This window comes from Tricharina praecox (genome assembly GCF_024521635.1).
Source record: "Tricharina praecox strain CBS 144465 chromosome Unknown BZA05scaffold_8, whole genome shotgun sequence".
NCBI classification, from domain to species: domain Eukaryota; kingdom Fungi; phylum Ascomycota; class Pezizomycetes; order Pezizales; family Pyronemataceae; genus Tricharina; species Tricharina praecox.
The window spans coordinates 1046304-1067252 of NW_026250410.1; the positions used below are offsets into that span (position 1 = coordinate 1046304).

A 20949-nucleotide genomic window follows, 5' to 3' on the forward strand; every position below is an offset into this window, starting at 1 on the left:
CTTCCACCTCACCACCCACCATCACCACCAGCATATCCCACGAATACAAAACCGAAAAATGTCGACACTCCTCCCCCCCAAAGCCAAGCGCGTAAAGCGCGAAGAACTGCAGCGCGCACGGGAACAACAGGCACCAGACCTGGTCCCCGACGATGTGCCAAATGTCGTTATACAACTGCGCGCATCAGACACCGGCACGCAGCTGGGCGGAGAGTTGCACATCCCCGGCAATGCGAGCGCGCAGCAGCTGGATCAGCTTGTTAACAAGCTTTTGGGGAGTGTATGTTTTTTTCTCTCCATTTGTAATGGCGGCGGGATATGCGGGGCTGATTGAGGTTGGTGCGTAGGAAGATGATAAAGTTCCGTATACCTTCTCGCTCCTCTCGAACCCTGCGGACCCGAATTCGGCGGTGATAGATATTGCCACCGACCTGTGGAGCGCTGTGTTGAAGCCGGGCCACAAGTCGACGGAAGACGTGCTCACGCTGGTATACACCCCGCAAGCGGTGTTCCGGGTGCGTGCTGTGTCAAGGAGTTCGGCGGCGATCGTCGGGCATGGAAACGCCATCCTTACTACGCAGTTCTCTCCGGCGTCGAGTAGTCGCATGGTTACGGGCAGTGGGGACGGCACGGCGAGGATATGGGATTGCGACACCGAGACACCGATGCATACATTGAAGGGCCACACGAACTGGGTGTTGGTCGTCAGCTGGTCGCCGGACGCAGAACTGGTCGTAACGGGGAGTATGGACAACACCGTACGCATGTGGGATCCGAAGTCAGGCAAGCCCCTCGGCGACGCCATGAAAGCCCACAGCAAATGGATCACGGCGATTGCGTGGGAGCCGTACCACCTGCAACAGCCGGGCACGCCGCGCTTCGCCAGCTCTAGCAAAGACACCACGATCCGGGTGTGGAACGCCACGCTGCGACGAGTCGAGTTCTGCCTCGCCGGGCACACCGCCGCCGTCACCTGCGTCAAATGGGCCGGTGACGGCCGGATCTACTCCGCGTCGCAAGACAAATCCATCCGCATCTGGGACCCCACCAGCGGCCGCTGCCTCCACACGCTCACCGCCCACGCCCACTGGGTCAACCACATGGCGCTGTCGACCGACTTCGCGATCCGCACCGCGTACCACGACCACCTGGGGCCCAAGACCATCCCCTCCACGTCCGCCGAGCGCATCCAAAAAGCGCACGACCGCTTCACCGCGGCAGCCACCATCGGCGGCGAGCTCGTCGAGCGCCTCGTCACCGCGTCCGATGACAACACGATGTACCTCTGGGAGCCGTCGTCGAGCCTCAAGCCGCTCGCGCGGCTCCTCGGACACCAAAAGGCCGTCAACCACGTGTCCTTCTCCCCGGACGGCCGCATCATCGCCAGCGCCTCGTTCGACAACAGCGTCAAGCTGTGGTCCGCCCGCGACGGGAAATACATCACGACCCTGCGCGGCCACGTCGCCCCCGTCTACCAGTGCGCGTTCTCGGCGGATAGCAGGCTGCTCGTTAGCTCGAGTAAGGACTCGACGCTGAAGGTCTGGGACGTCAAGACCGGCAAGCTGCATACTGACCTCCCGGGCCACCAGGACGAGGTCTTTGCTGTCGATTGGTCGCCTGATGGCGCCAAGGTCGCCAGTGGAGGGAAGGATAAGGCTGTTAGGTTGTGGAAACATTGATTTGGCTGGAATATGTTTAAAAGTTTTTGCCGTTTGGGTTGGGTGCGAGGGGCGCGGCGGGGTGTATATACTAGTACATTTATATCTCTTCTGGTTGTATTTTTTTGTTTTGTTTTGTCTAATCATCATACATATCATTCGAACCTTACTAGGTAGATCTTCCGGTTGGATGGGCGTGGTTATCAAGATCAAGGAATAGACAAAAAGCTGGCTGCCGAGTGAGCGATAGGCGGTGGAATAATCGAAGCAAAAGTGACCCACCATACATACATCGAACGAGACGCAGTGGAACAATCGAAGCAAAAGTGACCTACCATACATAGGTACATCGAACGAGACGCAGTGATTGTGAAGGAGTAAAAACCGCACGAAATTTTTATTCTACCAACGCCGAAAATAAAGACCAACTTTTTCCCATCCGCATCGTCAACAATCACATGTATGTAGCAGAGCTTAACGCCGCCTACTCCATCATCAAATCGTCCTCCTGCATCATCATCATCTCCTTCTCCATTCCCCTAGCCCTTCCCGCAATGAGCTGGCGTCTGATCTCCGGTCCGACGAGGGGATGTCCCTTGACCAGCAGCAGATCGAGCAGGGCATCCCGCTGGTCCTCGGTGATATCGTTTCTGTAGCGCTCCGCGAACGCGAGCAGGCTCTTGTGCCACAGCAGCGGCAGCTGGTCGTCGACGCTCTTGAACCGGATGAAGTGGAACACCAGTCCGTCAACGACTTTGTACGGCAGCGCGTACTTCTTGTCGATCAGCACTTGGATAAACACGCTGGTCGGCCCAGTGTAGTCCATCTCGCAAAGCCGGAGAAGCGCGGCCGCCGAGTGCAGCACCGGGATCGAGATGCGCGTGAGCACCGAGCCGATTATTTGTGCTTCTTTTAGGGAGCAGGTGCCGCTCTGGAGATTACTGGTCAGTACTGACTGCGGAATAGCTGAGAAGGGTGGGGAGTATGGTGTGTACCTCGGCCAGAGGGAACAGGAAGCCCTTGAAGAACGCCGCTGGCTTGTATAGCGACTTTTTGATACTGTTGTAGAGATGAACGTTGAGTTTCTTGCTCTCATGGATTTCGTCGCGCACACGGTCCAGGAGAATTAATGACAAGAATCTATCATACACACAATTAGCACACGGCTCATATCTCACGGAGGGGCACGCTTACTTCTGAGTCTGCGACGACTTCTGCGCGGCAAACAACTTCATCGCCTCGTAGCACGCATTTGGCGTCCACTTATCCGGTCTTGTAATAAACAATATCGGCTCCCAATTTTTCAGCGACGGAATAATCTTGAACGCCTTTGGCAGCTTTCCGGACTTATATCTTGACAGCAGGATTCCGACTCTGTGGGCGAATCATCAGCCATGAACCGACCAACCACGCATCACATGGACATACTTGGTGTAGACCTCGACGACCTTCGGCGGCAGCGCAAGTACATCGTCCTGTCCCTTGCCCTGGCCGCCTCCTCCAGCAAGCTTCGCCTCGTGCTCCGCAATTTTCTCCAAAATCTTATCTGCGAGCGAGACCCTCTGTTCCTGCTGCCCCTCCTGGGGCATGAAGCGATTGAAGAGCTCCTCGTCGCCCTCATCGACCTCAATCTCCTCGACCTCCTCCTCCTCGTCCTCGAATCCATCATCATCGTCGAACTCTCCCTCATCGCTATCCTCCTCCTCCTCCTGCACCTGAATCCTCATCTGCGCGCCTCCACCACCAATGAATGCACCCACGCCAACTGCGGCGGCGGCCGCCCGCTCCTCGGAGATCTCGTCTTGCTGCTCCTTCGCCAGCAGCAGGATCCGCTTCGACAGCCCGCTGTCGACATAGTCCTCGGGCCGGTCCTGCTTCTCCTTGCGCTTGATGCGGGCCACCTTGCGCAGGTGCCCCGGCCCGTGCGACGTCTCGAGCAATTCTTCGTGCAGTGGGTTGTGGCGGCGGTGCGCGCGCGGCTGTGCAAGCATTGTGTCCTTCGGCATCGTGTGGTGTGTGTGTGTGTGTGTGTGTGTGTGTGTGTGTGTGTGGGATCGAGGGGCCAACTACTGTACTGTCTGTCTGTCTGTCTGTCGAGGGGGGTTTATGTGGCAGAGTGAGTTGAGTTCGAAGCGTTAATCTATCTGTCTGGTCACTTGCGCTGGGCGCTGGAATTTTTTGAGTTTTGCTCGTTGGAACGTTTTGCCCCACAGTGCCAAGATTTATTTCAGCTAGCTGCCACCCTGTGCCGGCTCATAACTACATGGAGTCACGAAAATCGGCACGGGTCCCTCCCTAACCTTCGCGTGTCAGCTCAGACTCAGCTCCCCCGATCCCCCGATCCCGACTTCGCCGTCATCAGCCAGCACCTCCGAAACATACAAATCCACCATCCACTATCGAAAAAAAAACAAAACTGGCATCTCGCTAAAATTACGTGCAGTCCCGCGTATTTCCGCGCCGAATCCGAAATCATAACAGCCCATGTACATGCATACGATACAGATAATCATCAATTCTCGTGCGCGCCCGCACCGGCAGTCCCCAACCTCGCCTCCAATATCGCCGCAACCAGTCCCATCTTCCCGGACTTCCACACGCGGTCGGCAACGACATCGCCAACCTTCTTTACCAGCGCCTCCCGAGTCTCCTCGTTGATATCGACGCCCTCGGTCTTAACGAGGATGCCGGTTTCGTCCTGCTCGAGGAGCTCCAGTACGTTGAAGATCGCCTCCACTACCATCTCTGCATCCGCCTTCTTCGGTGTGTTGTCCTCAATCTCTGGGCGGTACACTTTTTCGTAGAGTTTGAGGTTGGGTAGGATGAGGACCCGCACGGATTCTCGGCCGCCGATTGCGGCGAGGCCAACGATCGCGCCGTAGTGTGTACCCAGGGGCTTGGACGGGTCGAGGAAGTGCTTCAGACATGCGCGAGTGAGGCGGGGCCGGAGGGTGTGTGATGACTCGCCGAAGCGCTTGCAGACGAGCTTGATCAGGCTGGCGGCGTAGTTTCGAAGGTGAAAATGGTGGTTTGTAGATGGGTCGCCGAGTCGCTTGCCGACGAGACATGTCAGGATGGGGGGAATGATGGAGGTCACCTAGTGCTGTCAGTCAAACAGTGCTCGCCTTCAGAGAATACGAGGGAGACGGACATAGGGCCCGATAAACAGGTTCTCGTTCTCCAGCAACGCATGCGTTAGATGCATCATCTGATTTAACACAAACATATCCCTCAACTTCTGCGTAACCTTCTCGGCGACAAACTGCAAAAAGTACGGCAACAATTGGTGCAGTCCCGGATCGTGTCTCAAGCTCGACAGCGCCGCGCCGTGAAGATGCTCGTTCGACTCGTCCATGAGCGCCGTGCAGATCCGCTCGTAGTATAGCTGTAACTCCTTGGACAGAATATGTTTGACCAACGGCTTGACCGTGGCATTCTCGCTGTTCCCCGCTGTCGCCGCGAGCGACGATGTAGTGTTTGACCCCTTGGGTGTACCCTCCGACAATCGTGCCGCCTCCGCCTGCGTAGGATTCTGTGCAATCGCTGGTTGCACACCCTCGATCGCGAGCCAGTGTGCTAGTATCCCCCGCTCATCAGCCGTCGCCCGCACGCCGCCCGCACAATACCATTACATACCCGTGAACGTAACCTCCCTCGGCACCTTCGGTAGCGGGGCGTTTATAAGTTTTTCGAAGTCGACCTCCTCGTCCTCTACGTAGTATATGGGTTGAGCGGGGCCCACCGAAGCCTCGCCGAACCGCAGCGGTCGCTGCGAGTCGTATCCGTACAGCGGTTCGACGTTCAGTACGCGCAGCGCATGCGAGATATCTGTGGTAGCTAGCACCGTCCGTCGGCTGTGTCGCATGAACTTCAGCGCCTCCTGTAGTACCTGGTGGATCCGGTACTCGACGTCCATCGCGAGGTTGTTAGCGACCTCGTCGTTGAGGTTACCGATGCCCACGGATTCGGAGACATCTTTGATCGTGTCGCTGTTCCAGAGCGACATGGTTGTGAGTGAGTGGAGATTTGGTGGTGGTGTACGAGTGGTGATGTGGCAGTGGGGTGGTGGTCGTGGTTGTGGTGCTGGTTGCTGGTTGCTGGTTGCTTGCGGGTGGAGAGACGTGAATTGCCGACCAACGTGACTGCAAACGTGACTTACGTGTTTGGCGTGCTTCACACAGAATGACCCCCACCACGAGCAATCACTCGATAGTTGGTTTTCACTTCGCGATTCTCCCTGGCCATTCTAGGACCAATAGCGACAGTAAATTAATTTTTCTCTCTCTCTCCAGCACCAATAGCACACCAACATTCATATCTGTTTTCACGATAAACTACAAATTCCAGATTCGGCATTAGATACTTTGGTACCACAACGCTACATTCAACCATAATAACCACTCATCGCACAGTCACCACACAACACACAACACGACATACGACGCATGGCTTCGGTATCTCAGCCCTATATAATCAGACTCGATCCCGCCCGAGATTCCAAGGTGCGGTTAGGTTATTATCATGACGGCTTGGTTCGGAAAAATGGTCGGGACCAAGGAGGAGGAGTGGAGGAATCCGATTCTACTTGGTAGGTATTTGCTCTGGTTATCCGATCTACATAGGAGTCATGTGCTGGTTTCCAAGGTATTTCGATTTAGTTTTTCAAGTTGAAGTGTCATTGTGAACGACGAACCTTCCAACCAGGTGAATATTTTGCTAAGTAGTATGTAATGAAAAGTGGAGAATAGTGACAATTGCTACAACCACTCCCCACTACCCAGGAGTCTCCAACCGTACAGAGCCAGCAGATTTTGGGCGAAGCATAGAATGTCCCATTGATCCTCCGAATATTCCACGCCGATTGCGCACAGGTTGAGTAGAATTGGTACTGCAGCCAAGCCAGACGAGCGGCTCGCTTATGTCCTCTAGCGGCCCGCTGTAGTTAACCCCAGCTGGAGATCTACATTTCTTTGAAATGTTCCGTACACGGGACGTCAATCCACCATGGGACAGTCGACCATCGAGGAGTTTGCCAAATGGTTGGAGGGTTGGGCGGACGGGATTGGAATATCTGCAGTGGCAGAGTTCAGATTTTAGTTTACGGAGATGAATGAGTACTAGTAGACTTTCCAGTTGAATGTGAGGATGTATCATGTGGTATGCTTTGAGCGTCTGAATCTAGACTTCATTCTTGACTTTTCCAATGCTCCGGAGTCAAAGGTATGTATTCTGTCTAGCTTTTCTACATATCTGAAGGATATACCTCCTCTAGCACCCTAGTTAACCTTATACCTTCTGAAGCTCAGAGCTACCTACCTATATCTATCTGTATAGCCCGTCGGGGCACCCACCGCTTCCCATCCGGCAAGCAAGCACAAACATCCTCATCCTCTCTCGTACCTCGAAAATCACCACCACCACCAGCCTCGCCATCTCTCTTTATCACTCAAAACGATCAACGGACCAGACCAGCCGTCTATGGATCCGCCAATGACAGGAGGAAGCTGCAGAACTTCTCGCTAGACGACCGGAGGAGGAGGTACCCGATGGAGTGACGCTCTATCTTCCTGTAAAAACTCGTTTTCCCCATACACCGCAGACGTGCACGATAGCCTGACCATCCCTTTCCCCGTAGGCAAAGCGGAAGCGGAAGCGGCCAAGCTCGCGGAGCTCACGCGGCTTCGGGGCGAAAACGTTCGGTTAACGGGCGAGGCGGTCAGACTGACGGGCGAGGCGACGCGGTTGACCGACGAGGCGATCAGGTTGATCGACGAGAATGTACGCTTGAGGGCTCGGGCTCGGGCTCGGGCGAAGGCGCGGGCGAAGGCGCGGGCGCGGGCGAAGAAGATCGCAGCAGCAGCAGCACGGCCGGGTTCTCAGGCTAGCGGCGCCGGAGAAGAGGCCAGGACGAAACTGTGCGACGAGTACGACGGTTTCCTTGAGGCAGTTGAGTATGAGTGGAATTGGTCGGTCGACAGGAGGATTGCCATGCATGCGTTGGTCGAGAGGGTTAAGAGGTTGGGGCCGTCTGCGGAGGTGAGTGATTTGTTTGTCGAGATGAGTGAGCACGTTTTCGAGCTCGTGATTGGGGCTACCCGGATTAATGATGATCTTTTCATGGTCTACAATGAGTATGGAAGGAGGTTGCGGCTTATTCGCTTGGTGTAGTTAGGCCTCGTCCAACCGGGGGATTGGGGGGGTTGTCATCGGGAATTTGGGTTTAAACTGAGCGTAAAACATTTGCAGTAATTCTAGGATATGTACCAAGATATATATACAGAAAAAATAGACTCAAAAGACCGGTCATACATAGCACTCATCACGCACCTTCCATGCTCCGCCAACTATCTACCATTACACCGTGGTCTTCTTACTGAGCGGCAAGTTCCTGGAAGAATCACCGACATGAACGGTATATCCACCAGCCCCAGCACCCGGAATAACCCAATTCTGCAGCACGACGTCCCAGACACTCAGATCCTTCCTAGTGAGCTCGAAGGTGACCTGCTTCGCCTCGGTAGGTGCGAGCTCGATCTTCTTGAAGCCGCGCAACTGGCGGATCGGTGTGTCGTACTTTATCCCGCTGGGGAACTCGAGGTACAGTTGCGGCACGGCCTTGCCCGTGACCTCGCCAGTGTTCTGGACGCATATGGTCACCCGGTAGATCACGTCGCGGAGCGCGGGGTTGCCGCCTTGTGCGCCGCCGGCGGCAGGTGCGGGCGCGGGAGTCGTGGTGTAGCCCGTTGGGTATGGGTATGCCCCCGTGGTGATCGTGGAGGGGTTGTCGAGGTAGGGGTAGATGTATTTGCTGATCCGCGTGGTGATATCTGAAGGCCATGCGACCTCGAAGGCGGGCGGGATCGTGGTGGGGTAGACGGGGGTGGCGCCCTTTGCGGCGCGGGCGGGCGGGAGCTCGGAGGGCGCCGTGACGGTCTCGATCGAGATGTCGCTGTAGGTGAAGTCGGTGTAGGAGAGTCCGAAGCCGAAGGGGAAGCGTGGGGCGATACCCTGCTTGTCGAACCAGCGGTAGTCGATGTAGGCCTTTTCGGTGTATTCATTGTCCATCTTTCCGGAGCCTTGGGTGACGAGAGCAACGGAGGAGCCCCAGTCGGAAACCGCCTTACCCATGGTGTAGGGAAGGTGACCGGAGGGGGAGACATCACCAAAGAGGATCTCGGTGAGGGATGAGCCGGCTTCGCGGCCGGGAAGGTGAGCGTTAACGACGGCTTTGACGTTCGGATGGTCGATCCACTTCTCGACGATGATGGGACCGACGGTGTGCATGATCACGATAGTGTTGGGACAGGCGTCCGCGACGGCGGTGACCAGCTCGTCACCGCTGTGCCAGGCGTACAAGCTGTTGCGGTCACCTTCGTTGCCGTCTACGGTGATGTAACGCTCGCCGGCATCAGCGCTGATGAACACGAGGCATTTGGAGTTCGCGGTGCCGGCCATCTGCTTGACCGCCGTGGTGACGTCGTCCTTAAGGATGGACTGGACGTTGGCAGCACGGGCACTGATGGCGGCGATGGGGGTTGAGATGTCGGGGTAGTAATCCGCGGTTCCGGATCCCCAGCCCATCCCCAAGACACCGCTGTTGCAGCCACGGTCGACGCAAGAATTACCACCGTTGGGGTTGGGACCAGCGTCGGAGCCGAATACGCGAATGGTGTCGGACTCCGCGATGGGCAGAGCGTTATCAACGTTCTTCAGGAGGGTGATACCATCCCTGGCAACAGCCTTAGCGATCTCAGCGTGATTGCCCCGAACATCGATGTGCTTGTTGACTGTGACGATGGGTCCGGTGTTGGCACCCTTGTAGAGGACATCAGTGTCGCTGGTGGTCCAGCTGGAGAAGGAAACGGGAGGGTAGTTCACGTCCTGGCCGAGTTGGTACCAAGCAGCGACGATACGGGTGACGGCGTCGTTCAAGCGGTCCACGGGGACGCTGCTGTTCAGAACGGAGCGTGAAAGGGAGTCTCCCCACAGAGACTTGCCGTTGGCCCAAGATTCACCGTCTCCGGGTTGGGTCTGGTCGAGACCAGCGAGCATGTCCTCGACGCCCGAGCGTTGGGCAAGCCAATCAGCCATAACGTAGCCCTGGAAGCCGAGCTCGTCCTTCAACACGCCGTTGAGAAGCTTGCTGTTGGAGCAGGCGTAGGAACCGTTGACCATGTTATAGGAGCACATGACCGATGCCACACCGGCTCGCACCGCCTCGCTGAAGGGCCAAAGGTACAGCTCGTGGAGGGTTCTGTCATCGATGTTCGACGAGACCGTGTTGTGGGCCCATCCATCACCACGGAAGTGTTCCTGCTCTGGTCATTGCGGAGTCCCCGTCAGTTTTCAAGTCCCACACACGATCCAAGGAGTTCAAAATATACATACCGTTGGCAATGTAGTGCTTAACGGTAGCCTGGACACCGGCGCCCTGAATACCGCGAACGGACTCGAAAGCGCCGACTCCCTGGAGGTACGGGTCGGAACCGAATCCTTCCCAGTTCCTGCCACCGTCGGGGGACCTTCCGATGGGTCCAACGGAAGGTCCCAGGAGGACATGGACTCCCTTCGCCTTGGCCTCGGCGCCCATGGCGGCAGCACGAGCGTACATGAGTTCTTCGTCCTGCTTGCGGTCAGACCATGTACCATCCAAATCCACACGGTGCTATATCATACCCAAGTAGCACCCGTAGTGATTCCAGGGGGGAAGGCGGTGATCAGGTCGGCAAACCGTATCCCCAGAGGTCCATCCTGTGCGCAGATCGAGGGGAACCCGAGACGGTCAACGGGGCCGGTATTGCCAACACAGAGTCCTTGGGACCATCCTACATGAAAACCGTCAGAACCACCACCACCGAGCAAGGACCAAGAACTCAATGGCACAAACCGATCGTCGTAGTGATGTTGACCTTCTCGGCCAGTGTCATCTGGCCAACCATCTGGGCGGCCTTCGCATAGGCAACGCTCCAGTCAGCGATCCAACCGCCCTTAGGCGACGGGTAGTAAGGCGGACTGTCGAAAGCACCGTTCTGTCGTCCAACTAGAGGGCCAGCGTTCACGCCGGAAGCAGCCAATGCTGCGAATAGTAGCTGTTGAACCTTCATCGTGATGCTCAAGTCGAAAGTGATTGATTGACCTAGGTATGCGTGCCGTAAAAACCATGGGAAAGCCCCCCATATACAGTATTTATATCTTTCACCGAACTATTTACTTTTCTCCCTGTCACAGTACGAGAGATGGCGGGTCGGAGTATCACTCCCGTAAAAGACATCCACCCCAGGAAGACAGCTAGAGTGCTAGAGTAGGTAGTTACCACCGGGCTTGCATGCATGCCTACGATGCATCCGCTTGGAGATCCTAGGAAATTCTCCAGCGCAGCTTAGAAAAGCGAACGGCCGATGCCCAATGCGCTCACATCATAACCATCCAGCTGGCTCAGGCTCCGACCGATCTGCACTCATCCCAGCAGCCGCACAGGGAAGCTGTTGCGATAGAGTAACTGTAACATGCCCGACCACCGCCATGGACCGTGGAGAATCCATGATGTACCGACCTACACATGCATTAACTATCATGAGCAGCCTAAACATGCATAATAAAGCACAAAGTTCAAACTAATCGCAATATCGTCGGTTCTGCGGCCCGTGAATTCCTCACATCATACCTCCGTCTGCGGATAGGGATGTCTTGGAAGCGGAGTTGCGCGAGAGAGTGCCCGGTTTCCAAGGTTAACTGTTGGCAAAGACGCCTCCTTCCGGCCATCGCCTCCCACCTTGGCGGCCTTTGCAGTTTGAAGTTTCGCCGGCATTCGCTCCGTTCCGTGGGGTTCGTCATGTTCATGTCTGCGAAAGGGGCGGCGCAAATGGTAGAGTATGTAGAGAACGGTATGCAGACGGAAGAGAGGCGCACATGTGGGAAGCAGCAACTCTGTTGGCGGTGTTTCAGGCGTCAGCTGTCTTTGAATCTCGATCGGTCCGTGCCGACGACGACGCCCGTCGCCGGAGGCGGCGGCAAGGCGTCAAGCAATCTCCGACGAAGACCAACCGAGGAATATTCCCGAGACTTTATTTTTTATTTTTATGTTTATTTTTTGCGTATTTCGGAAGTTGGCTCATTGAGGGATGACCACCATTCGTGTCTCACAGACACAGCTCATACCGGTGCTCTGCATACAGTCTCCATCTCCGTTGGTGATAAGTCCTCAGCTGCCCGGCCATGTCCCGACGTTGACAGTTGAACGGCATGTGGCACAGTCTAAGCGCGAACCGAACAGCCGCTCCGCACCGCCAGCCCCGTTTGACATCTCCATGTGGCGCAACATGCAGTAGCCATTCATGTGTGTATGTATGACGGCACAAAATGTATCTTGGAACGTCTACTTACTCTACATACTCTCTCCCCGTCCAAGCGACCAAGTGTTTGGTAGACTACGGTACCAATGCCGTAGTACATACTGCATTCCCATCCCCTGCCTACCCGCCTCTCGTATTCCGCCTTTCATGCTCCAGCACGGGCGTCGTTCAACTCCGCAGATCTATCCGTTACTTCGGTCCTGCCCGTCTCGAGCACCCCCATCCATACATAACGCCCAGGAACCATCGAGAAATCCCCCGCAAAATTTCCCCACAACCAGGCCTAGTCCCCTGTATGTCGGTTGCACTGGTTAGTTAGCGGCAACGTGGCAGCGGCCGCACGATTGCCGGCCGGCGTGTCGTACCGGTTTTCCCCTCCTGACCTGGGTGGTGGTAATATATTGTAGGTAACTCCTGTTCCTCCCAACAATCGTGCAGAACGTGGCTTCTGACACTACCGGTATCATGACGCCTTTTCGAGCATCGTCCCTTCCTAGACCCCACAAGCTGCGATGGTGAATGCCGGTTAGTTGCGCAATGAACACCGAGGAGGAACGAATCGTTTTCTCGTAATAGGTACACTACCTATGTTCCTACATAGCGGACACAACGCCGGGTTTTCTATGCATGCATGCTTCCGCTCCTCGTGGTCTTTGTATGCATGTGTATGCCTCGCGTGGAGGAGGAGGAGGAGGAGGACGAGGAACTCCACCGTCGATCCTCGTATTGCGTCCAAGAACCTAATCGCACCACGACCGAATACAGCAAGAGGAAAGCATCCCCCCTCCTCCCGGTGTCAAAGCCCGCTCGCTTCGAGTGGAGATCTGGGGCGCCGCAGGCCGGAGATCTGTCCGGCGTATATAGAGCAAAGCGAAGCACATGCTCCAACTCCAGTTCTAGTTTTCGGCCACCATACTATACCGTATGTATTCATCCTCTGGGCAATCCCACGCCAGAAGTTCTTGGACCGGAGCATCCACTCTTTCCGCCGGCCGCCCAGAGCCGTGAGAGATCCTGGGACTGCGTTGTGAAGAGACTCCAGACTCGAGAGTGGTCGGATATCATACCGGCACTCTATTGAGCGCTTCGGCGGCCGGATAGACGGACCGTACCGTACCGTAGAGGAAGTAGAGTGCTCGGCGCCGGCGCCGGGCGGTGGCAGTCTTGGTCGTCTTGGTCGTGTTGATCTCTTCTTCTGGCCGGCCCTGTGGAAGCGTAAAGTACCAGGTAAGTACCTATCCAGGTGGGCACTCAATGGGTAGATTGCGTTTATACCGTATCCTTGCTCGGAATCAATTTGTTGTTTTTCTTATTGTATGACAGCTGTTCCTTCATCGACCGCAACCTAGGTTCGGTATATAGTAGGCTATGGCAAGTGCAAGGGGACCATACTAGTGACTACAAAGAGTCACCACGCGAGAGGTTCGGACTGCGGAGCAAGAATCCATGATGAACGCTGAGAAGTACTGAACCACTACACCGCACTCGACCGTACAGTATTAAATCATGGCCAGTTACCGTACTCTATATGAGCAGTTGTTTCCGTCTCCTTCTCCTCGGCAAATTCGTACCCGCAATTCCCTTCTATCATGAATCGTGAGTGGACAACAAGCCCGAGTGCTGATACTGTATGAGGAACTTCCAATGACGACCTGTGGAAGACCTGTGGTACACGGCAAAGTCCAAAATCTCCTCTAAACCCCCTCATGTATTCATGTATGGTTCTGCGCAACGATAGCGTACAGTCTACACAACCCTCTACACAACCCTATAACCATCCCTATATCCACCCCCTCCCCCTCCCCCTCCCCTCCCCCCGCCCCCCTCCGCCGCCCTGGAGTTCAAATCTTCAATCCTCCATGGTAATTGCTCGCGACAGCCTGCAGCAGCTGCGTGGCAATCGCCGTTCCAGGCGGCAACCTTATATCACCCTGTTGATCACCCGTTAACACCACCATTTGTTTCCCTCCGTCGCGTCCCCATACTCACCTCCTGGAACCCCTCCGGCAGTGCCGCATCCAATCCCGCCGCCGGCCGCGTGAGCATGTCCTTGACGAAGGAGATGGGAAACCATTTCGCCTCTGGTGATTCGTCGTCAGTAGTGTTACTTGAGGGGATAGGTATCTAGGGTGGTGGTGGGGGAGGGGGGAATACGTTGTAGCTCGGGGTCATGTTCCAAGTGGATCTCCTCGCCACCGGGGAGCGCCTCGCCGATGCAGCCGAGCATGAGCGAGTTCGGGTAGGGCCAAGGCTGTGAGGAGTGTACCACTACGCGGCCTACGCGCACGCCGGCCTCTTCCCAGGTCTCGCGGCGAACGGCTTCTTCCACGCTCTCGGCCGGCTCGACGAAGCCTGCGAGGCAGGAGTAGAAGCTAGTCTTGTCAGCGGAGTGAGAGGAAACGTGGGAGGAGACACACTGTTCCGGCCAGCGGCGTTGGCGCCCGAGCAGGACTTTGTCGCCGGCCATGTTGACGATCGCCATGATTACTGTGGGGTCGGTCCGCGGGAACTGCAGGCCGTCAATACCCCTCTCTCCACCACTACCGCCATCACCACAGTAGCCGGGAGAAAACGAACAGCAATGTTGTGTACTCCCTTCCGGCTGACACACGGCGTTCTCTCCACCGGCGTTTTATCGCCGTCTTTCTGCAGCGCCTTATCAAAGCCCGGGCAAACCCTCTTCGTGCCAGCATGGACCGCAATCGTTGCGCCACCGCAGGCGGAGCAAAACTATCCAGCCCAATTAGTATACCCTCACCCCACCGCCGTATCCCCAGCGCATACCCTATTCCTATTATTCCAATCCATGACAGCCCTGGCCTGTCCCAGAATCGCGGCATGTTCCCTCTCCAACTTAAGATCGAGCCTGGTCTTCCTCCACTCGCCCTCGACGCCCTCGGGGGTCCAATCACCCACCGCAACCGCAAAATACGGGCGGCCCTTGTAAACGCTCCCGCCCTCCCTCTTGGCCCACTCGAACCCGGCGTCGCCATCGCTCTCGTCCAAGCCTAGGAACAGCAGCGTTGGCGGCGCCGCGAGCCGCGAGTCGTACGATGCGATGAGATCGTCTTCGTCCTGCGCGTACGGCGCGCCGATGAAGGACTCTACCACGGAGAAGGGGACGAACGCGAGGTGCGTGTTCGACGTTGACAGTGGGTCCAAGTCACCGTTGAGGAGCAGGAAGTGCGCTTGCGGGAGCGCGGCGCTGAGGAAGGCGGTCGAGCCTCGAAGGAAGGAGACACGGTTGAGCGGGGAACCTGAGGGGTGTTAACGGCTTGGACTACCTACATGTGCGGGGGAGCAGGGGCATGCTACGCACCAGAGAAGTAGTTGATCACCTCGGGGCCGAACTTGCTGCTGATATTGCCGTCTGCGAACTCGGTGCGGACGGCGGCGGCGTTGCCGGCGTTGTAGGTTGCGTTGGCGACACTCATGGTACTGGTAAAGTTGCTTGGGAGTATGTACGAGTAATTTCTTCTTCCTGTGATAATCCCTGTTCTGAGGTTGAAGCTGGTGGTCGTTATTCTTATACTCGATATAATCCGGACGATGTTGCGCATCCTACGAAATCCATCTATGACGAAATATCCCCAGAGCCCTGCTTTATACTCTATGTGGTGCGGTAGGTACCCCGCAGGAGCTGGACGCCAGGAACAAACAAGCGCGCCCCCGGAGATAAACAGCCATTGGAGGATTATTAATTCGGCTTTTGCGGTTGTATTTCCTGTGCTAAAAGCATCTAGGACAGTGCATCCCAATCCGGCCCGCTTACGATTACTCTAAAGTTCACGGATCTCCGTGGTGCAGCGCGGGTGATAACCCGTGAATATCAGCTACTCTACATAGATTCTATCTACACGCACTCACTTCACGGATTCTCCGTACAGAAGCGAATTCCCCTCTCCCCCCCTTCTGAGTCCCGCATCAACGCCTCTCAAACAAATCATACCCATCCGGCGGTCTCCTCGGAGTAGGAGCCTCGACTCCATATCCCACGCCGGGAATCCAACCACGTAACTGCGGGCTGCCCCACTCTCCCCACTCCCACTGGAAGCCCTGTGGTGGCCGCCACGGCGGCGGCGGCGCTGTTTGCCGGGGTTGTCGGGGTTTGGGGCGACGGCTAAGGCACATGCTGGGTGGATGCGTGCGTGCGCTGGGAGGGGCGGTGGGTTGTTGCTGGTGTTGTTGTGAGGTGGGTTGGGCGGTGGGCGGTGAGTGATGGCTTATGGTTTATGCTCTAGCGGCGGTGAGTTAAGTGATTATGCTGGTGAGTGTTTCTCTGAATTGGTATGGCAATGGCAGCAGCAGTGGTGGACAGTGGTGGATCTCTGCAAGGGTGAATGATAACTCCCCGTCTCCCCAGCGAGGAGCAGCGGGGCTTATATCTATCTGCATAGCCTTCGTCTAGTTGCCCATTGCGTAGAAATATCCCTCTATCTACTTGCTTCCTATACTTGGTACTTTCAAGTAGATATGTTTACATCTCTCCTCGTCATCCAATGTACCTAGGCCATTTCCCCCACACAATAGAAGTACCAATTGTCGACGCTGCCATCCGATCTTCCACACTTCTACACTCCTTCATTGAAGCTCACTCACTCAGATCGGAAATTCGACGATTAAATGACTTCAAGTGCTACCTGTCATACTTGAAGGTAGATCGCATCCAATCGATAACCAAACAAAGAAACAAAACCTAAGTAGGAATTATCATGCGTGATCTAAACCATAGTGGAGTGGAATCTGCCACGATCACCAGTACTCCAATAAGGTCAAATTCAACAACGAAACAACAAAACAACAAAACCCGATCCACCGAAGTAGTCTCGACACTCGACGAGCACAGAAGGTAATTCCCTGGATCAATAATCTCCAGCAAGTAAGATGCAAGTAAGAAGTATCTTTCACATAGACGGATCTTTAAGTGGTAGTTAATATGTTTTACGCCCTCTCCCTCTCCCTTCCCCTACTCCTCCATCTCATCCCCTCCTCCCATCCCCTCCCCTCCTCTCCCATCCCATCCCTTCCTATCCTCCTCTCTTCCCAATCCACCAAAGAATACAAATGGAAAAAAATAAACGAAAACATACAGAACAGGAACAGGCGGACCAAGACAAAGCAGGACAAAGACAAAGCAACGCATTCGCGGCCCCAAAACACCGCACACAAAGGAACGTTTTGAGAATAGCAGCATACGTAGTAAGAAGCAGTAGTAGCAGTAGTAGCAGTAGTAAGGTTGGTGAGAAAGACAACGGAAAAAAAAAGCAGGCTCAACTAGCAGGAATGCAACACCGCTCTAGGTAAGTGAATCGAGTCCCGTCCCTTTCCACCCGTTACTTTATCCCTTTCTACCCCACCTCCACCCCCATATCCACCCCATCCCGCCAGCCTATCCCATCCCCTTCCACCAGGCACAAGACTTATTATAAGCATCCTCCATCCACCGGTCCCGTCCATCGATCCGCCATTACACACGCACACACACACAGCGCCGGCGATCGGATTAGAAGAAGAACCACGCGAGGAGGAACGTGGCCAGGCATAGAGCGGCGCAGATCTGGACGGGGATACCCTCCGGAGGATGGGTCATCACGCCCATACCAGCAGCGCCCTCTGTGACGCGGCCCTTCGCATCGGCTGCAGCACCCGCGGTCCTACGCAGTCGCGAACCCACACTGTTGAGTTCCGAGTCCAGACGCGCAGTGGCGTTGTTGAGCTCTACTTCTAGACGTGCGATGGTCGCCCGCGCAGCTGCCAGCTCTGATGAGGTGTTACCGTCGTTGGCAGTGGTGGGCCGGCCGTTGTCGCCCGCGGGAGTGGCATAAGGTGGCGGCGAGGACATGAACTATCTCGATATTAGTAATCTTGCCATCGAGGGAGGGAGGGGTTGTAAGGTACCGAAGCCTCGCGGTTGGCGTTATCGCTGATGCTGGCGCCATCATGGACACTTCCAGTGCTCTCGCCCGCCGGCAGGTACACGACGCGAATTTTGCGTTCGCGAATCGCCGACTTCTCAGTTTTCTCGACGTGTGACCACTATCGGTGAGAGAATTAGCGCGTTCACGAAGCGGGAAGGATGGGGGACAGCTAGAATGGAATGGCACGCACTATCTCCTGCACGTTGGTAGCCTCGCGGTCGGCAGTGATGCTGATCGACTGCACCAGGAATTTGTCGCGACACTTGTAGTCGGCCGGGGGGTCACTCTTCATCGTCTGCAGGAGCACTATCGTTTCGTCGTCACCGTCAGAATTACATCACATCACAGGGGCGAGTGAGAGTGAGAGTGAGAATGGGAGTGAGAGCGTACCCTGAACCTCGACCTCCTTTCCCGACTCGATGCGGCCAGAGTTGGGACGGACACAGTATCTGCCGAGGCACAGTCAGTAGACGTCACCCCATGGGCTCGGGAATGGGGAGGGGGGCACGTACTGCTTCGGGGCGGTCGTCTTGACCTGTGGTGCTCGGGGTGTCGCATGTCAGTGGGAGTTCTCCGTTGCACTTGCAGCTCTGCGCTCAGAGGAGTTGGAGGAGTGGGAGGAGGTGTGCGCAGCAGTACCTTGAAGACGACGGGCTCGAAGTTGGGATTCCTGATGTGCAGCGTCTGTGTGACTTCGGAAGTGAAGGGACCTGTGGAGCCAGTCGAGTAAGGATATGTTGTCCCGACGAAAGGAGGGAATACTGACGCTGAAAAGTTAGCTCGGATGGATCAAGCTCGATACTCATGATGGCTGCGGGAGCTGTTGTGGTGGTGGTTTCGGTGGTGGGGGGCGGGTGTTGTGAGTGAGAAAGTCGCGGGTTGGACGTAGTGGGTGTGGGTTGTGTTTTGGTGTTGGGTTGGTAGGTGGATGTGTTGCGATCGAGGGGGTGGTGTTGTAATAGGCCGGGTTGGGGGGTGTTGTCTAAGCGGATTGCGTCGAAGATGAGACGGGACTGTAAGTGTCTCTTTTTCTTGGAGGTATCCACCCAGCAGTGAGGACTTATGTAAGGAAGCAAGTGAGTTTGGTCGGCTCTGAATGGGGATTATTTTTTCGATGATATGGAGAAGAGCAGTAGATCTGGGGACGGATGGGGTTTTGCGATGGCGAACTTTTTGTGTGCCGTCAGCTCTGTTTTTCTTCCCGCTCGTGCTCTCTCGTGTTGACAAATATCCGGGAACAACGATCTGTCGACAAGCAAGAGAGCAGATCAGAGCAAGCAAGCGCCGCATGCGGCTCGGCAGGCTGACGTGGCTGTGCACCAGCCCGTAGAATTGGGAGCGTGGCAATATGCACGCAAGCCACACATTGCGGGGAACTGCTGGCATAAGTACATAGCGGGCGGGAGCATGCAGCACCACCAGCAGCAGCAGCAGCTTCTAGACAAAAGAACAAGCTTCTCGCCAGCTTCTCAACGACCCGTTAACTAAACCCATCTCTGCCCCTCCTCAACCACATAGACCATCATCCATCGAAGCAGCGAAGCAGCAAAACAACCAATCCTCCCAGCACCAGCGACAATGGTTCAAACCGACTACGACGCCCTCCTCGAGATGGGTTTCGACCCCGAGCGCACGCGGCTAGCCGTGGACAGGACCAAGGGTCGTGAGTTATCTCCGCTCCTTTATGCATTTATTGTTGTTAAACCGTCCCTTCATCACAGTCCAGGATGCCATCGACTGGCTCGACAAGAACTCCTCTAAGTCTCTCGACGAGCTCACCAGCAGCAAGCCCGCGCAAGCTCTCGGCACCGCCACCGCTTCGTCCTCATCCTCGGGAGACCTCGATGCCGACGGCGACCGCGCCGAGGCTAGCGGCACCGCGGCCAGTCTCAAGTGCTCCGACTGCGGAAAACTTTTCTCGTCGGCGGACCGCGCGCAGTTCCATGCAAGCAGGACGTTCGTCTCCCCTCTTGTGACGGGTGGATAGTGGTGGTGGCGAAGGGATGGCTGACGGATGGGACGGAGGATAGTGATCACCAGAACTTTGAGGAGTCGACGGAGGCTATCGTGCCGTTGACGGAGGAGGAGAAGAAGGCGAAGCTTGTGGAGCTGCGCGAGAGGTAGATACCACGCACCGTCCATTCTGCGATGCCCCATCTAAAAGCACCAGACTCGCGGCCAAGCGCGCCGCGCAATCCACCATCGACCTAGCCGAAACCAAGCGGAACGAGGCGATCCGGCGCAAGAAGACGCAAGAGACCGAGCAGCTGAAGGAAGACATGCGGCGCAAGGAGCAGATGAAGGCTGTCGAGGCCAACAAGCGCGAGAAGCTCGAGGACGCCAAGGCCAAGGAGCGCGTCAAGCAGAAGATCCGCGAGCAGCAGGAGATGAAGCGTGCCGCCGCCGAGAGGGAGAAGGCGCAGAGGGAGGGCAGAGCCGTTCCTGAGGCTGCTGCCTCCGCTGCCCCCGCTGCCCCCGTCGAACAGCCAAAGAGGGTCATCGCCAGTCACTCGGAAGCGAGGCTGCAGCTTAGGCTTCCCGCTGGTCAACAGCCGCTCATCAAGACTTTCCCTGCTGAGACTACGCTTTTCGAGGTGGCCAGCGCGGTGCAGGAGGAGAGAGGTATGTGTGCACTCGGGCGGGATCGTATGTGATTATTTGCTGATGTGGTTAGGATTCGCTCCGACTTCGTTCACCATGACTTTCCCACGCAAGGTTTTCCAGCAAGGAATCGACTTTGGCCTGACATTGAAGGAGGCTGGCATGGTTCCTTCCTGTGCTCTGATAGTCAGCTGATCGATCGGTATGGCTAGAACTGGACGGGACTCTATATTAGTTGCATGGTAGCATAAGTTTTCTGTCACTGGGAACAGAATGCTCAGTTCTCGAAGTCATCGTAATGCAAACAAACTGATATTGAAAAACAAAGCCATCTACATGACAAAATAAGAGTAAACAAAAATACAGGCCAGAGCAATGCTATACCATGCCATTCTCATGCTAATAGAACAAATATACACG

The 20949-nt window shown here is 55.8% G+C and overlaps 7 protein-coding genes across 7 annotated transcripts; 2 read left to right on the plus strand and 5 right to left on the minus strand.

Moving 5' to 3' along the window:
- Positions 1 to 58: 58 nt before the first annotated feature.
- Positions 59 to 1679, plus strand: BZA05DRAFT_425081 (WD40-repeat-containing domain protein; the record flags this gene model as incomplete). The annotated part of the gene is made up of 2 exons (XM_051485942.1): positions 59 to 280; positions 348 to 1679. 2 exons carry the CDS (start codon positions 59 to 61, stop codon positions 1677 to 1679), a joined length of 1554 nt encoding a protein of 517 aa, XP_051340915.1.
- A 463-nt stretch (positions 1680 to 2142) lies between these two features.
- BZA05DRAFT_417736 (Bystin-domain-containing protein) lies at positions 2143 to 3664 on the minus strand (the record flags this gene model as incomplete). Its single annotated transcript, XM_051485473.1, has 4 exons — positions 2143 to 2589; positions 2654 to 2798; positions 2853 to 3032; positions 3087 to 3664. The coding sequence occupies 4 exons, from the start codon at positions 3662 to 3664 to the stop codon at positions 2143 to 2145; spliced, it is 1350 nt and encodes a 449-aa protein (XP_051340916.1).
- A 182-nt stretch (positions 3665 to 3846) lies between these two features.
- Positions 3847 to 5770, minus strand: BZA05DRAFT_371758 (uncharacterized protein). The gene is made up of 3 exons (XM_051481689.1): positions 5295 to 5770; positions 4810 to 5234; positions 3847 to 4755 (listed from the first exon to the last, which is right to left on the minus strand). The coding sequence occupies exons 1-3, from the start codon at positions 5662 to 5664 to the stop codon at positions 4171 to 4173; spliced, it is 1380 nt and encodes a 459-aa protein (XP_051340917.1). The 5' UTR covers positions 5665 to 5770; the 3' UTR covers positions 3847 to 4170.
- A 2173-nt stretch (positions 5771 to 7943) lies between these two features.
- On the minus strand, positions 7944 to 10927 carry BZA05DRAFT_265044 (beta-glucosidase-related glycosidase). Its single transcript, XM_051480172.1, has 4 exons — positions 10546 to 10927; positions 10335 to 10483; positions 10047 to 10281; positions 7944 to 9976 (listed from the first exon to the last, which is right to left on the minus strand). Exons 1-4 carry the CDS (start codon positions 10760 to 10762, stop codon positions 8013 to 8015), a joined length of 2565 nt encoding a protein of 854 aa, XP_051340918.1. The 5' UTR covers positions 10763 to 10927; the 3' UTR covers positions 7944 to 8012.
- A 2897-nt stretch (positions 10928 to 13824) lies between these two features.
- BZA05DRAFT_394161 (NUDIX hydrolase domain-like protein) lies at positions 13825 to 15635 on the minus strand. The gene is made up of 7 exons (XM_051483299.1): positions 15330 to 15635; positions 14795 to 15267; positions 14588 to 14740; positions 14428 to 14519; positions 14165 to 14382; positions 14000 to 14091; positions 13825 to 13941 (listed from the first exon to the last, which is right to left on the minus strand). The coding sequence occupies exons 1-7, from the start codon at positions 15568 to 15570 to the stop codon at positions 13852 to 13854; spliced, it is 1359 nt and encodes a 452-aa protein (XP_051340919.1). The 5' UTR covers positions 15571 to 15635; the 3' UTR covers positions 13825 to 13851.
- Positions 15636 to 17352: 1717 nt separating this feature from the next.
- BZA05DRAFT_265080 (PapD-like protein) lies at positions 17353 to 18879 on the minus strand. The gene is made up of 7 exons (XM_051480173.1): positions 18695 to 18879; positions 18568 to 18638; positions 18441 to 18463; positions 18319 to 18377; positions 18119 to 18234; positions 17909 to 18046; positions 17353 to 17855 (listed from the first exon to the last, which is right to left on the minus strand). The coding sequence occupies exons 1-7, from the start codon at positions 18732 to 18734 to the stop codon at positions 17514 to 17516; spliced, it is 789 nt and encodes a 262-aa protein (XP_051340920.1). The 5' UTR covers positions 18735 to 18879; the 3' UTR covers positions 17353 to 17513.
- Positions 18880 to 19410: 531 nt separating this feature from the next.
- On the plus strand, positions 19411 to 20895 carry BZA05DRAFT_265125 (ubiquitin-related domain-containing protein). Its single transcript, XM_051480174.1, has 5 exons — positions 19411 to 19591; positions 19650 to 19884; positions 19959 to 20048; positions 20099 to 20550; positions 20603 to 20895. The coding sequence occupies exons 1-5, from the start codon at positions 19507 to 19509 to the stop codon at positions 20722 to 20724; spliced, it is 984 nt and encodes a 327-aa protein (XP_051340921.1). The 5' UTR covers positions 19411 to 19506; the 3' UTR covers positions 20725 to 20895.
- Positions 20896 to 20949: the final 54 nt, after the last annotated feature.

What these genes read in the sequence shown, in the direction of transcription:
- BZA05DRAFT_371758 (XM_051481689.1), bottom strand. Translation starts at nt 5,664, where the DNA reads ATGTCGCTCTGGAACAGCGACACGATCAAAGATGTCTCCGAATCCGTG. An exon ending in GAGGGAGGTTACGTTCACGG is followed by an intron (nt 5,235 to 5,294) that starts GTATGTAATGGT and finishes GGGGGATACTAG; the next exon opens with CACACTGGCTCGCGATCGAG. An exon ending in ACCTGTTTATCGGGCCCTAT is followed by an intron (nt 4,756 to 4,809) that starts GTCCGTCTCCCT and finishes TGACAGCACTAG; the next exon opens with GTGACCTCCATCATTCCCCC.
- BZA05DRAFT_265044 (XM_051480172.1), bottom strand. Translation starts at nt 10,762, where the DNA reads ATGAAGGTTCAACAGCTACTATTCGCAGCATTGGCTGCTTCCGGCGTG. An exon ending in CAACATCACTACGACGATCG is followed by an intron (nt 10,484 to 10,545) that starts GTTTGTGCCATT and finishes GTTTTCATGTAG; the next exon opens with GATGGTCCCAAGGACTCTGT. An exon ending in TCACTACGGGTGCTACTTGG is followed by an intron (nt 10,282 to 10,334) that starts GTATGATATAGC and finishes GACCGCAAGCAG; the next exon opens with GACGAAGAACTCATGTACGC.
- BZA05DRAFT_394161 (XM_051483299.1), bottom strand. Translation starts at nt 15,570, where the DNA reads ATGCGCAACATCGTCCGGATTATATCGAGTATAAGAATAACGACCACC. An exon ending in ATTGGAATAATAGGAATAGG is followed by an intron (nt 14,741 to 14,794) that starts GTATGCGCTGGG and finishes TGGGCTGGATAG; the next exon opens with TTTTGCTCCGCCTGCGGTGG. An exon ending in AGGGAGTACACAACATTGCT is followed by an intron (nt 14,520 to 14,587) that starts GTTCGTTTTCTC and finishes GACGGCCTGCAG; the next exon opens with TTCCCGCGGACCGACCCCAC.
- BZA05DRAFT_265080 (XM_051480173.1), bottom strand. Translation starts at nt 18,734, where the DNA reads ATGAGTATCGAGCTTGATCCATCCGAGCTAACTTTTCAGC. An exon ending in TCGAGCCCGTCGTCTTCAAG is followed by an intron (nt 18,464 to 18,567) that starts GTACTGCTGCGC and finishes CGAGCACCACAG; the next exon opens with GTCAAGACGACCGCCCCGAA. An exon ending in AAGACGACCGCCCCGAAGCA is followed by an intron (nt 18,378 to 18,440) that starts GTACGTGCCCCC and finishes GTGCCTCGGCAG; the next exon opens with ATACTGTGTCCGTCCCAACT.
- BZA05DRAFT_265125 (XM_051480174.1), top strand. Translation starts at nt 19,507, where the DNA reads ATGGTTCAAACCGACTACGACGCCCTCCTCGAGATGGGTTTCGACCCC. An exon ending in CAGTTCCATGCAAGCAGGAC is followed by an intron (nt 19,885 to 19,958) that starts GTTCGTCTCCCC and finishes GACGGAGGATAG; the next exon opens with TGATCACCAGAACTTTGAGG. An exon ending in CGCGGTGCAGGAGGAGAGAG is followed by an intron (nt 20,551 to 20,602) that starts GTATGTGTGCAC and finishes TGATGTGGTTAG; the next exon opens with GATTCGCTCCGACTTCGTTC.